The 12,316-nt window shown below is 43.1% G+C and overlaps 1 protein-coding gene across 2 annotated transcripts in view; it reads left to right on the top strand.

Moving 5' to 3' along the window:
• Positions 1-12,316, top strand: part of ASCC1 (activating signal cointegrator 1 complex subunit 1) — a 103,787-nt gene that overhangs the window by 59,526 nt on the left and 31,945 nt on the right. For both annotated transcript variants that reach the window (XM_046026862.1, XM_046026861.1), the window contains exon 8: positions 9,831-9,955. In XM_046026862.1, coding sequence (XP_045882818.1) covers positions 9,831-9,955 — 125 coding nt within the window. The remainder of the gene's footprint in view (positions 1-9,830; positions 9,956-12,316) is intronic.

Here is a 12,316-nt window from a genome sequence, read left to right as displayed (position 1 = left end):
ATGTGTGGGAAGTGGTAGCATTATAGTTGACCTCGCTCTGACTGTGAAGCCTGTGCTCATGCTGGGGCGGAAGAGGGGATTAAGGATAACTGGAGACAGACCACTCTTGAGAAGTTTGCTGAAAAGAAGACAGAGAAGTGTACGTGTATGTGTGCACTTAGAGTTAAATTCCACAGCAGTGCAGCCCTGGCGTATCTCTGTACCATCTTTCAGTTTGCCATCTTCCTTTCACACCCAAGCTGCTGCTGCTGCTTCCTTTTTTTTTTTTTTTTTTAAGATTTTATTTTTAAATAATCTCAACACCCAATTTAGGGCTCGAACTCACAACTCCCAAGATCAAGAGTTGCACGCTGTACCAACTGAGCCCGCTAGGCGCCCCCCAAAGCTGCTGCTTTTTGCATTGTTTTCTTTTGCAAAATTTTAGGCTTCCATTGGTAAAGTGAAAGTCAACTGGCTCCCTTTCCCCTGCACTACCCCTCTCTGTGTTCCTCCCCAGTAGAGGGTAAGCAGAACAAACGCTGCTGAGAGTCATTGTCTGCTATGCATATGATTTTATACAAATAGGACCCACATGGGTTAACAGTCCCTTCTTCTTATGACACGTAACCTAGAAGTTACTTTTATGTCAGTGTGTGTAGATCTCATCAAGTACAGCTACATTTGTCCTTCTAAGCCACAGTCTGTATGCTGTAGGACTTACTTGCTTAAAAATCTCCCACCAGAAATACAAATCAAAACTGCAATGAGTATCACCTTACACTTGTCAGAATGGCTAAAATCAACAACACAAGAAACGGCAGGTGTTGGCAAGCATGTGGAGAAAGGGCAATCTTCTTGCACTGTTGGTGGGAAGGCAAACTGGTGCAGCCACTCTGGAAAACAGTATCGAGATTCCTCAAAAAGGTAAAAATAGAACTACCCTATGATCTAGTAATTGCACTATTTCCCCAAAGAATACAAAGGTATTTTTCCTAAAGAATGAAAAAATACTAATTCAGAGGGGTACATGTACCCTGATGTTTGTAGCAGCATTACCAACAACAGCCGAATTCTGGAAACAGCCCAGGTATCCGCTGGTTGATGATGAATGGATCAAGAAGTTGTGTGTGTGGGGAAAGTGGGTGAGGGGATTAATGAGTGCACTTGTGATGAGCACCAGGTGTCATATGGAAATATTGAATCACTGTATTTACACTAATATTACACTGTAAAGTAACGGGAATTTAAATAAAAACTTAAAAAAGGAGTGAGGAAAAAAAACTCCCTTCCTTTCATATCATCTTGTGAATTAATTCATAGTCCCCAGTCTGGCATTCAAGGTCTTCCAGTATGAGATAATCTTCCAGGAAGACCAGCTTAATACTTCAACTTGATCTTCCACTACCTTGCACTTGGCCCAAGCCCAGGCCAACTTCACCACTTACTGATGATTCTTTGTGTCTTTGTTAATATTGTTTCTTGTGACTAAAACTTCTCTTCTGTTACTTCTTATCTTTTTGTGTTCACATGATGTCTTTCCTTAGTGCTTTCCTTTCTTTTTTTTTTTTTTTTAAGATTTTATTTATTTATTAGACACAGAGAGAGAGATCACAAGTAGGCAGAGAGGCAGACCGGGGGGGGGGGGGGGGGAAGCAGGCCCCCTCCTGAGCAGAGAGCTGGATGCAGGGCTCAATTCCAGGAGCCTGATCATGACCTTAGCCGAAGGCAGAGGCTTAAGCCACTGAGCCACCCAGGCGCCCCTCTTTTTCCTTTTCCTTAAGTAGACTATAAGATTCTTCATGGCAGGGCGTGCTCTTATTCAGCATTTTATATCCAGCACCTTTTATAATTCAGGTTCATAGATGTTTAGTGAATGCTTGCTATGTATTTAATTCACTCATTCTGTACATACACAAAATGAATTGGGTATGGTTAGCTTTCTGACCTAAGCCTATCCTCCTAATAGCCTGTTCTGGTACCAGCTCAGCTATGCTCTCTTCCATGTTTAAATTACCGGAAGCACCTTGTATCACTTGTATCATTCCCAAAGTCTTCCTTTTTAGTTACCTTAATAGATTGCAAGCTCCTTAATAACAGGGACTATGTTTGCTTAGTTCTTTATTTTCGTAGTGACTAGCACAATGCCTGTATATGGTAAGCAGTCAGGAAATATTACTAGTATGGAACTGAATTAAGATGGGGAAAAAAATCCTAAACAAAAGCCTGAAATTTGCACTTTCTAGGGAGTCAGTAATCTTTCTGCAGCACAAATCCCTATCTGGAAAGATGGCTCTGGGTTGCTTGAGCTTTGGAGCACTTACAGGCCTTTTAAGAGCTTAGATTTAAGGCATGAATAACTGGCTTCTGTTTCCAAACTCTAAGCACTATCTGAATAATAAAGCTGCTTTAGAATAATTCATAATTTTTCTCATAGCAACCCTACCTTATTTTTAATTCACTTATAAGGAAACAAAGGTGTAGAGGAGTTCTGTGACTCATAAATAGTCAAACAGGAAAGGATCAATGAAGTAAGAATTGAAAGATGGTACTGTTAGAAATATATGGATATATTGTTAAATGTAGTATCTATGACATCAACCTGCCATTTAGGGACTGTACCCCAGTACCCTTAAGTTCTTTTAATAGAACCCCAAAATATTTGTCATCTATGAATCATGCGTGCGTGCAACAACTGTTTATTGAGAACTGATTATGTGTCAGGCATTAATTGAGGTGCCAAGATAAAGCAGTGAATAAGATAAAGAGCCATCCTTTGAGGAATGCATGGAGAATCGTTAACACAAAACTGACTCTGATTCTGGTCTCTTTGCCCTGACTTTGAGCAGCTCATCCTGTCTGTGTTTCATTTCCTCTTGCGTAAAATGAGAGGTTAGTCTAGAACTTTCTAAAGGACTTTAGTTTCTTCAAAGTCTTAAGTCTGTGAATTGAACAGAATTTTCCTGAAAGAGCTGGAAATTGGTTTCTTTATTTAGTTTATTTAATTTCCTTCGTCTAATATTTCTTGTTCCTGTTTCAATCTAGTTGAACTCCCTATTCCCTTCCTTTTCTTTAATGGGGGAGAGAGAAAAAAGAGACATCGTTCTGCTGTGATTTATGTGTTTGTTTGTTTTTTTAAGATTTTTTTTATTTATCTGAGAGAGAGCACACGCATGAGTCGGGGGGAGGAACAAAGGGGGAGGGAGAAGTAGACTCTGCCCTAAGCCTGATGGGGCGCTTGATCCCACAACTGCAAGTTCACTTCCTAAGTCAAAATCAAAAGTTGGGTGCTCTACTGAGTGAGCCTTTGAGGTGCTCCTCTGCTGTATTTGTAATTGAGGTGGATTTTGCCATGCTTATGTTCAGACTTAGGTTGTAATGCTTAGAAGTGTTCCAAAACTTTGTGGTTCTGTCATGGTGTTAATCAGAAACTTCAGCAACAATATAATGTAGGTCTTTGCTTAGAGGTCCATGTGCACAATTAATTAAATCCATTAACTATAAAATCAGAGTGATGTGCTGCATGAATATATTTCATTTTCCCCATAGGCAAGTAAGGACAAAGCTGTTTCCATGAGTCATCCCTTTTTTCATCCTTACTGATATTTTATTAGTTAGCCTTTCTCATTGCTCCTCTAAAAGGTATCTAAGATGATATTGAAAAAAAAATACTCCATGATATAGAAATATATTCGGGGTACATTAAGTGAAATAAGTTTAGAAAAATGGTTTTGTCTTTTTAAAATTGATGTATATCTGTAGAAAAATAATTAAAAATTATATAACAAAAGCTTCAGTGTTTCTATGTGCTTGGACAGGTTATGATCTCCTTTTTATGCTTCTCTTCATTTTCCAGTTTTTCTATAATGAACATTTTTTTTTTTAAGATTTTCTTTATTCGACAGAGAGACACAGCGAGAGAGGGAACACAAGCAGGGGGAGTGGGAGAGGGAAAAGGAGGCTTCCCACAGAGCAGGGAGCCCAATGCAGAGCTTGATCCCAGGACCCTGGGATCATAACCTGAACTGACGGCAGATGCTTAACCACTGAGCCACCCAGGCGCCCCTATAATGAACATGTATTATTTTGAAATCAGAGAAAAAAACTGAGACCCCGATGTCAGGAAGCACACCTCTCTTCAGTGGCTTTCCACACCTTTGGCTTTGTCTGTGTCTCTTGCTTCTTACTGGCCCTCCTTGGTTTCCTGCAGCCTACCCAGTAAGATTCCAACCTGCCCTGGCCCCAGGAGCCCCCACAGCCTGGCTTTGTTCAGCCTGCCTTTCCATTTCATCACTGCCCTCCCCTTTCTACAGATGTCTCACGAATCCTTGGATGTGTTATTCTCTTTGATATTCAGTCTTTCAGATGTTGAGGACAAAAATTCTTCTAGAATCACCTTTCATTCATGTCACCAGTATATCAGAAAAGCTTCCACTTCTCACCACTCCCCCCCCCCCCCCCCCCCCCCCCCCCGGTCATCCCAGCCAACTGGTTGTTGTGAAGGCCTCCTAGCGGCCTTCCTCCTTCATCCTTGCCTCCACTACTGTCCTCTGAATAGCAGCCAGAGGTTTCTTTTTAAAATATCAGCCGGGTCATGTCATTCTTCTGCTGAAAACACTCCCAAAGCTCCCACCTTACTCTGTGAAAACCAGTCTTTACAGGGGCCTACAAGCCCTATGTAAGCCCCATGGGACGTGACCCTCCCCATCTCTCTGTCCTCAGCTCCTCTCTCTCTTCCCAGCTGCACTCCATACACTGGCTTTTAACTCTTCCTCAGTCGTACCTCACACATGCTGCCCATAGGTCGGCTTTTGCTGTTCCTTTTCTGTGCAGTGCTGATCCCTTGAGTCTCTGCTCACATCAGTGTGTCAGGGAGGCCTTTCTCCAACCACCCTGTATAAAATGGCACATGTACGCCCAGTGGTATTCTTATCCCTCTTTCCTGCTCCATTTTCTTTATGGAATGTAGCACCACCTGATGTAGAGTGTGTGTGTGTGTGTGTGTGTGTGTGTGTGTGTGTGTGTGTCTGCTGTCCATCTGTCTCCTTCCACTAGCACGTAAGCTGCTCAAGGCAGGGGCTTGTTCACCTCTGTATTCCCATCACCTGGAGCACATCAGCCCTTCCTGTCTTCTTTGAGATCTTATTCTGCAGTTCCTTCTATTGCCTAAGTTTCATCTTCCTTCTCTATTGGATAATTTCTTGTCATCAGTAAGCATTTTCAGTTCTTTCTCCTTATCGAAAACAAACACAAACAACCTGTCCTCAACTCTGTATGTTCCGATTATCAAGACATTGGTTTCTGTGCTTCCTTTCAAGTTTCTGGAAAGAGTTGATGTGTGCTTACCCCCTCCCTCACCCTCTCTGGTTTCTGCCTTGGTCCTCTGTACCAAGGCTTCCATCTTGGTGTGCTGTCATGACTGCTTCTGGGGAGGTTTCCAGGATGCTCTGACTGTAAGAAGTAAATAGGCCTTGTTTTGTTCCTTTTCTTACCTCACTTTTCTGTGGTATTGTACTGTGCTGATTTTTTTTTTTTCCTCCTGTAATTCTCCTTTCAGCCTTTTTGAGGTCCTCTTCTGAAGTCTTTTCCTATTCCTCCTTACTGATGATTTTTCTTGTTCCTTCTCTGCCCCTGCCATAGGAGTGTCCCTTAAGGCTCTGTCTTTAGCTCTCTCTGTGGTTTACTGTGAATCCTTCCCAGCATGACTGCATCTATCCCATGCTTTTTTTTTTTTAAAGATTTTATTTATTTATTTGATACAGAGAGACACAGCGAGAGAGGGAACACAAGCAGGGCGAGTTGGAAAGGGAGAAGCAGGCATTGCGCCCATTGAGCAGGGAGCCTGATGCAGGGTTCAATCCCAGGATCCTGGGATCGTGACCTGAGCGGAAGGTAGATGCTTAATGACTGAGCCACCCAGGTGCCCCTATCCCATGCTTTTAACTACTACTTTTGCACTCCTGACTCCCAAATCTCTTTTTTAAAAATGATTTCGTTAATTTGGATGGCAGAGGGCAGAGATTGTGTGGAGGGAGGGGCAGAAGGAGAGAGAGAATCTCAAGCAGACTCTGTGCTGAGCATAGCCTGCCACGGGGCTCAGTCTCATGACCCTGTGATCATGATCTGAGCCGAAATCAACAGGACGCTTACCCAAATCTATCTTTTGTCCAGATTTTTCTCTTGTGTTTCAGGCACGTATTTCCATCCCTGTCCTGGACCTGTCCTACTTGATTTCCCATGTCCCATATTCAAAAGCATACACAGTATGCTTGGAACGACATAGCCTGACAATAGCAATTGCTTCTCCACAGCCACCCACCTTGGTCAGTGGCCCACCTGGTCATCAAAGGCACTCTTGTGAGTCACCTCAGCTGCTCTCTGTGTTTGAATGCCGCCATGTCTGAGGGCACCAACTTCTCTCTCACACGGCTCCCGTGAAGCCGTAATCTGGTCTTGGTTCTCATTGCCCCTGCCACAGTTTAGATGTCCCTCCTTTCTCCCTTTATAGCACAGTCCTTAAAGCATGTACTCTGAAGCCAGACAGCATGGATTCTGATTTTGGATGTGTCACGGATCACTTATGCGACTTTGGTCCTTGCCTCAGTTCCCTCATTGGTAAAATAGGGATAACAAGTCATGGTGAGATTGAAATGTGTTAACGGATATCGAGTGTTGAAAATAATGGCCGACACTGTTCTGGCTGACCTCTGTATCCCTGGTCTGTTCTTCTGAAGTATTTTGACTTGTGCTCGCTTCGGCAGCATATATACTAAAGTGTTTTTGATTCTGCTACAACATCAGCTTTCAGAAATGGACATCTGACCACATCATTCTCTTTTTAAGATCTCTGTGGCTTCCAATGGTCCGACCACCACTTCTGTCCAGCTCATCTCTGTTGTCCCTTTCCCCTTACTCACTGCTATATTCATTAATCAGCAGTTTTCCAAAGAAGATGTGATCGTGCCTATCTTGGCATCTTTGTACATGCTGCTTCTTCTGCTCGAAGTGTCCTTCCTTACCAGTTTTATCTGTGAATCTTCAGCAATCCTTCAAGACTGTATTTATTTTTTACATTCACTTCCCACTTTATTTTTTAAAAAGTATGTATTTGAGAGAGTATGTGTGCGAGTCAGGGGAATGGCAGAGGGCGAGAACCTCAGGCAGACTCCCCCACCAAGCACGTAGCACAACTCGGGCCTCGAACTCAGAGCCCATGAGATCATGACCTGAGCTGAAACCACGAGTCGGACGCCCAGCTGACTGAGCGCCTAGGCACTCCTCACTTGTCACTTTTTAACTAGTCACGTCCATCAATTAACCAGTCATAGCCAGCAGTTACTGAAACCCAAATATAATGGTGTTCTGGAAGATAGAAGAAAATATAACATGTTCTTCAGGGGCATGCAGTCTAGTAGGGGAACAGGACAGAGAGATGTGCAGCAGCAAGGGACTGTCCCTGAGAATGCTAAGTGGATGGGCATTCCAGAGAAGGACAGAATCACCACTCACAGATACAGGGGAGTGCAGGGTGTTAGAAAGGCTTCATGGAAGAGTTACAGTTTGAGGATGGTAAGATCTACACAGGTGGAGGGAGGGGATAGATCCTGTGGCTCAGGGAACAGAAGGCCCAGAGGTAGCAGTTGTCAAGCTGAGTGGAAGAAGCCCGATGAGAAGACATGCGCGTTGAGTGCCAAGGTCATAAGCCACGCAGAGTCACGGGGGGTCTCCAGAGCCCAGAGCATCTTGAGGGATGAATGTGTTCTCATGTTCTACCCTGTGCCAAGCCATACTGGAGCCTGACGCAAAGGGAGAACTCTGCAACACCGATCTCATCTTCTTTCAAAATTTTGATATTCTGTTCATCATGGGGTTTTTTTGGCATTAATTTTGATTTTTTAAAATATTGCATTAAAACATGATTTATTTTGGTTACTTCATTTTTTGGCACTCCCTTAAATTTTGTGCCCGAGGTCATTTCCTCACTTGCTTCATTCAGCCCTAGTCCCTGCCCTGTGTTCTGGTTCTGAAGTTTGGTGGAGGGGACATGGGTATTTACTTTATTGTTATTATTATTAATTATGGTTTATTCATTTTGTACATGTTTTTTGATTAGCAGACAGTATTTCGTAAAAAGCAATTAAGGTAAATTAGAATTTTAAGAAGATTAATTTGGAACTTTGGAGCCTGAAAACCATGAAAGGGAAAATAATCATTTGTGCTTCCAAGTCAATTTCTGGAGGACAATAACTTCTTGCTGCAGTGCATGCAGTGCAAGCAAAAGGAGTTGTTTTGCTCACATCTAAATGGGGGAAGGATCACTGGAGGGTCGGGTATTAGAGGCTGTTGTCCACTTGGAGACGGACATTAAGCAACTGAGTTGCTGTAGCCAGAATGTTCTGCCCAAGGCAAGCTCCCACAAATGGGCCACAAGGGCTAGGCTTGGCCCACATCTCACATAAAGCAAACCTGTCTAGCCCTGCTCAAGGAGCAGCTGCTCTCTGGTCACTGTGCTTACACTGTGGGCCATCACATGTGGGCCATGGCCCAAGAAGCAGTGGAAGATCCATGAACTCTCTAAGCTTCTCAGGGCTACTTGTATCCAGGAAAGAGGTGATGTTTGACACAAAGAGTATTACTAGTACATCTAAAAACGTGAAGCTTTTGTTCATTAGCGCACTCATGACTCATGGAAGATGATTCGGCACCAGGAAATCAATGAGCATCAGCACAAATCTCAGAGAAGGCTGAGGAGAAGGTGGAAAGGGGCAAGCTGCCCCCAAGGGTGCCACCAGGCACACTGCCCTGTCATTTGATGGGGACCATCCACATATCCAGCATGAGCTGCTTCAGTCTCACGGTAGACATTTTGGCATGATATGGAGAAGCTACAGGCTGCATTTTACCATCAGAAGAGTGGGTGGTCAGAGAAGATGGCTGCTTCCTGAGGCCCCAGACCATGATCTGCTCACCCCACCCCTGCTGGGTTGCTGACCCCTCTCGTTGGTACAGCCATCAAAGTTGTTCTTCAGAACTGAAGGAGAAATCAAAGAGTTTCCCACACAATCAAAAGCTGACAGAGTTGATCACCATCACAATGGCCTTACAAGAAATGGTAAAAAGGGAGTTCTTGAGGTTCTTGAGCAAAACACCTGAAGAGGATGAAAACTTCTGTGCCAGAACTGCTTCTGGGAGAAGTTCTAGAGTGAATGACTGTTATCAAGCCAGAACTCAGTCACTGCAGAACCCTTACTGCTTAGAGCTACCTGGAGTCCACATGGGGAAGAATCACGCAGCCTGTGGATTTGCCTATCGTCGTCTTCATTGTACTCCATTTCAGCCTCTGTGAAACACTGGGGTAGTGTCCAAGGATCTTCTCAGTCTCCTTCCCAGGGAGCAAATGTCTTAGAATCATACCAGACCTCCTTTGAGCCTGGCAGAAACATATCGACCACATGGTAGCTCTAGGTTCTCTGACTGGATGAAGCAATAAGGCACTTCCTTTGAGGCAACTCTGTTGAGCCTGGCTTCGCGAGCCCTGTCGTGAGATACTCTAAGCTTCCGTGTTCCTTCAAGTTCATGTTTTAACCTCCTGTGAAAACCTGGCCTTCTCCATGTACAGTTGATCCCTCCCTTCCCACTCCCCATGGATTTCTGTGACTGGTTTCCATGACTGTCTGCTCCACAAGGCTGTGAACCCTGGGGAGGTGGTGGGAACTGTAGCCTTTCCTCTCCCTCCCCTTGTGCAGGGTCTTTACAGTGATTGGCCCAGAACAGATACTCCATAAACAGTGAATCAGTAATCAGGGGTTCAGAGTGTACTGAGATTTTTATACTTCTTCCTTCAATTTCTTCAGGCTGCAAGAATTAGTCGATCGAGTGCTGGAACGCTTTCAGGCCTCTGGACTAATAGTGAAGGAGTGGAATAGTGTGAAACTCCACGCGACGGTGATGAACACTCTATTCAGGAAGGACCCCAATGGTAAGTCCCGCATAGAACTGTAGCGTAGTTTAGTTTATGATCAGCAAGGCCTTGTGATATTCCTGGGGTTCAAACAAGACGGGCTACCCAAGACTCTCTGGTAATCTTCTTCCTTTGAATCTCTAACTTGTTTTGATGAGCACAGTGGAAGTGGACAGGGAACGTATCTAGTGTGGGACCGTGACATTCCGGATCCTTGGTTTCTGTTGCACATAGGGTTGGCAGATTTAGCGAAAAGAAATACAAGAGGCCCAGGTAAATTTTAGGTAAACAGTGAAAAATTATTTTAGTATAAGTGTGTCCCCTGCAATACTTGGTGGCTTTTTGAAAAAACGAAAGAAGGAGGAAAGATTAGGTTAGTCCAGTGGTTCTCAACTACAGACAGCTCTGCCCTGTGCCCCCATCCCTCCATCCCAGGACATTTGGTTGTCACACTTAGGGGCTTGAGGGTGTGTTGTTACTCCTGGCATCTAGTGGGAAGAGGCTGGGAATGCTGCTTATTAACTCTCTACAATGGACAGGCCAGCCTACCTTAACAAAGAAGTATCTAGAAATGTCAATATCACCAAGGTTGAGAAACCTGGCATTAAGAGTAATAATGTTTCCTCTCATGGAATCTGAGCCTTATGTAAGAATGCCTTGCTTTAACCTTTCATTTGGGATAGTTACCTGCATTTCAAAAAGGATTCTTCTTTTTTTTCCCATTGCCTTCCCTGCCCTACCCACAAGTGAAAGCTTTTCCAGCACAGTCAGCATCATCTGCTCAGGAGCCACGTATTCAAATTACATGCAGCTTCTCCTTCTAAAACGTGCTTGAAATATACCAGCACCAAAATCTCATGTTCAGGTTTTATTTCCTTTGTTTAGGACCTGACCTTGATATTAGGAAGTTTAGGTTGGAAGAGGACTCCATCAGGACTTGAACCCATAAACTCTTTGTAGATTTGTACTTTAGGACAGGTTGTGTGTCCCTTTTGTCAAAGTACAGTTGACCCTTAAACAACAGTTTGCACTGTGCCAGTCCACTTATACAAGGAATTCTTTCAGTAACTACAGCATAGTACTATAAACATATTTTCTGTTCCTTACAATTTTTTTTAAAGACTTTATTTATTTGACAGACAGAGATCACAAGTAGGCAGAGAGGCAGACAGAGAGAGAGGAAGGGAAGCAGGCCCCCTACTGAGCAGAGAGCCCGATGGATGTGGGGCTCAATCCCAGGACCTGAGCCAAAGGCAGAGGCTTTAACCCACTGAGCCACCCAGGTGCCCCTGTTCCTTACAATTTTCTTTTTTCTTGGGACACCTGGATGGCTGTGAGTTAAACATCTGAGCTCACATTGAGCTCCCCACTCACATTGAGCTCCCCACTCAGTGGGGAGTCTGACCTCCTGCTTCTCATGCTCTCTCTCACTCTCACTCTTTCAAATAAAGTCAGGCAAAAAATATTTTCCTTTTTCTTGTTTACTTTATTGTAAGGATGCAGTATATAATACATATAATATACAAAATACATATTAATTGACTGGTTGTATCATCAGTAAGGGTTTTGGCCAACAGTAGTTTGGTTTTAGGGGAGTCAGAAGTTATATACGAACTTCATCTGCATGGGGTTTGCTGCCCCTAATCCCCATTGTTCAAGGGTCAGCTGTACATCTTTTTCTTTCTCTCAGACATGTACCAAAGATCCCAACTGGAAGTCACTTAATATTAACCCCATTTGGTTAGAGCCATTGTAGGACTAAGAGATATGTAGTTGTCCACATTTTAGTTATAGTGTTAATGTTTTGTGATGTTAGATTATATTTTATTTAAGATTTTTCTAAATAAATCACTATTTTACCTTCAGGAGCATTGAGATCAAAATTGGTTCAAATGACTCAGTCAAAGCCTATAGATTATTGTTTGGGTACTTAATAGAATCCAAAACTCTATACTTGTTCTGATGCAATACTTTTTTTTTTTTTTTTTTTTTTTGCATTTGGGTAGTAGTATTGCAGAAGAATATTTGGAATTTCAGAAAATATATTTTCTGGAATATTTCACATTTATATATGCATATATGTATGTATGTATGTATGTATATTTATGTATGCTTGTATATACATATACATTTATAGGTATCTTGTCCACTGGGAACATTTAAAGGAGTCTATGGTGTTTATTTTGTTCTGGGTGGTCAGTTTTAAGTTTGGAAGCATAGTCAGATCCTCTGAGATGATGTACTTTTTAACATCTCTATGTAAAGACATAGTTCTAGAACTCTAGAATATACTCTCAATTCTTTGGTTCAGAAGACATATCATTGGGGCACCTGGGTGGCTCAGTGGGTTAAAGCCTCTGCCTTCTGCTCAGGTCATGA

This window comes from Meles meles, chromosome 13 (assembly GCF_922984935.1).
Source record: "Meles meles chromosome 13, mMelMel3.1 paternal haplotype, whole genome shotgun sequence".
In the NCBI taxonomy this organism is placed as follows: domain Eukaryota; kingdom Metazoa; phylum Chordata; class Mammalia; order Carnivora; family Mustelidae; genus Meles; species Meles meles.
This window is presented reverse-complemented; position numbering and strand designations above follow the sequence as displayed.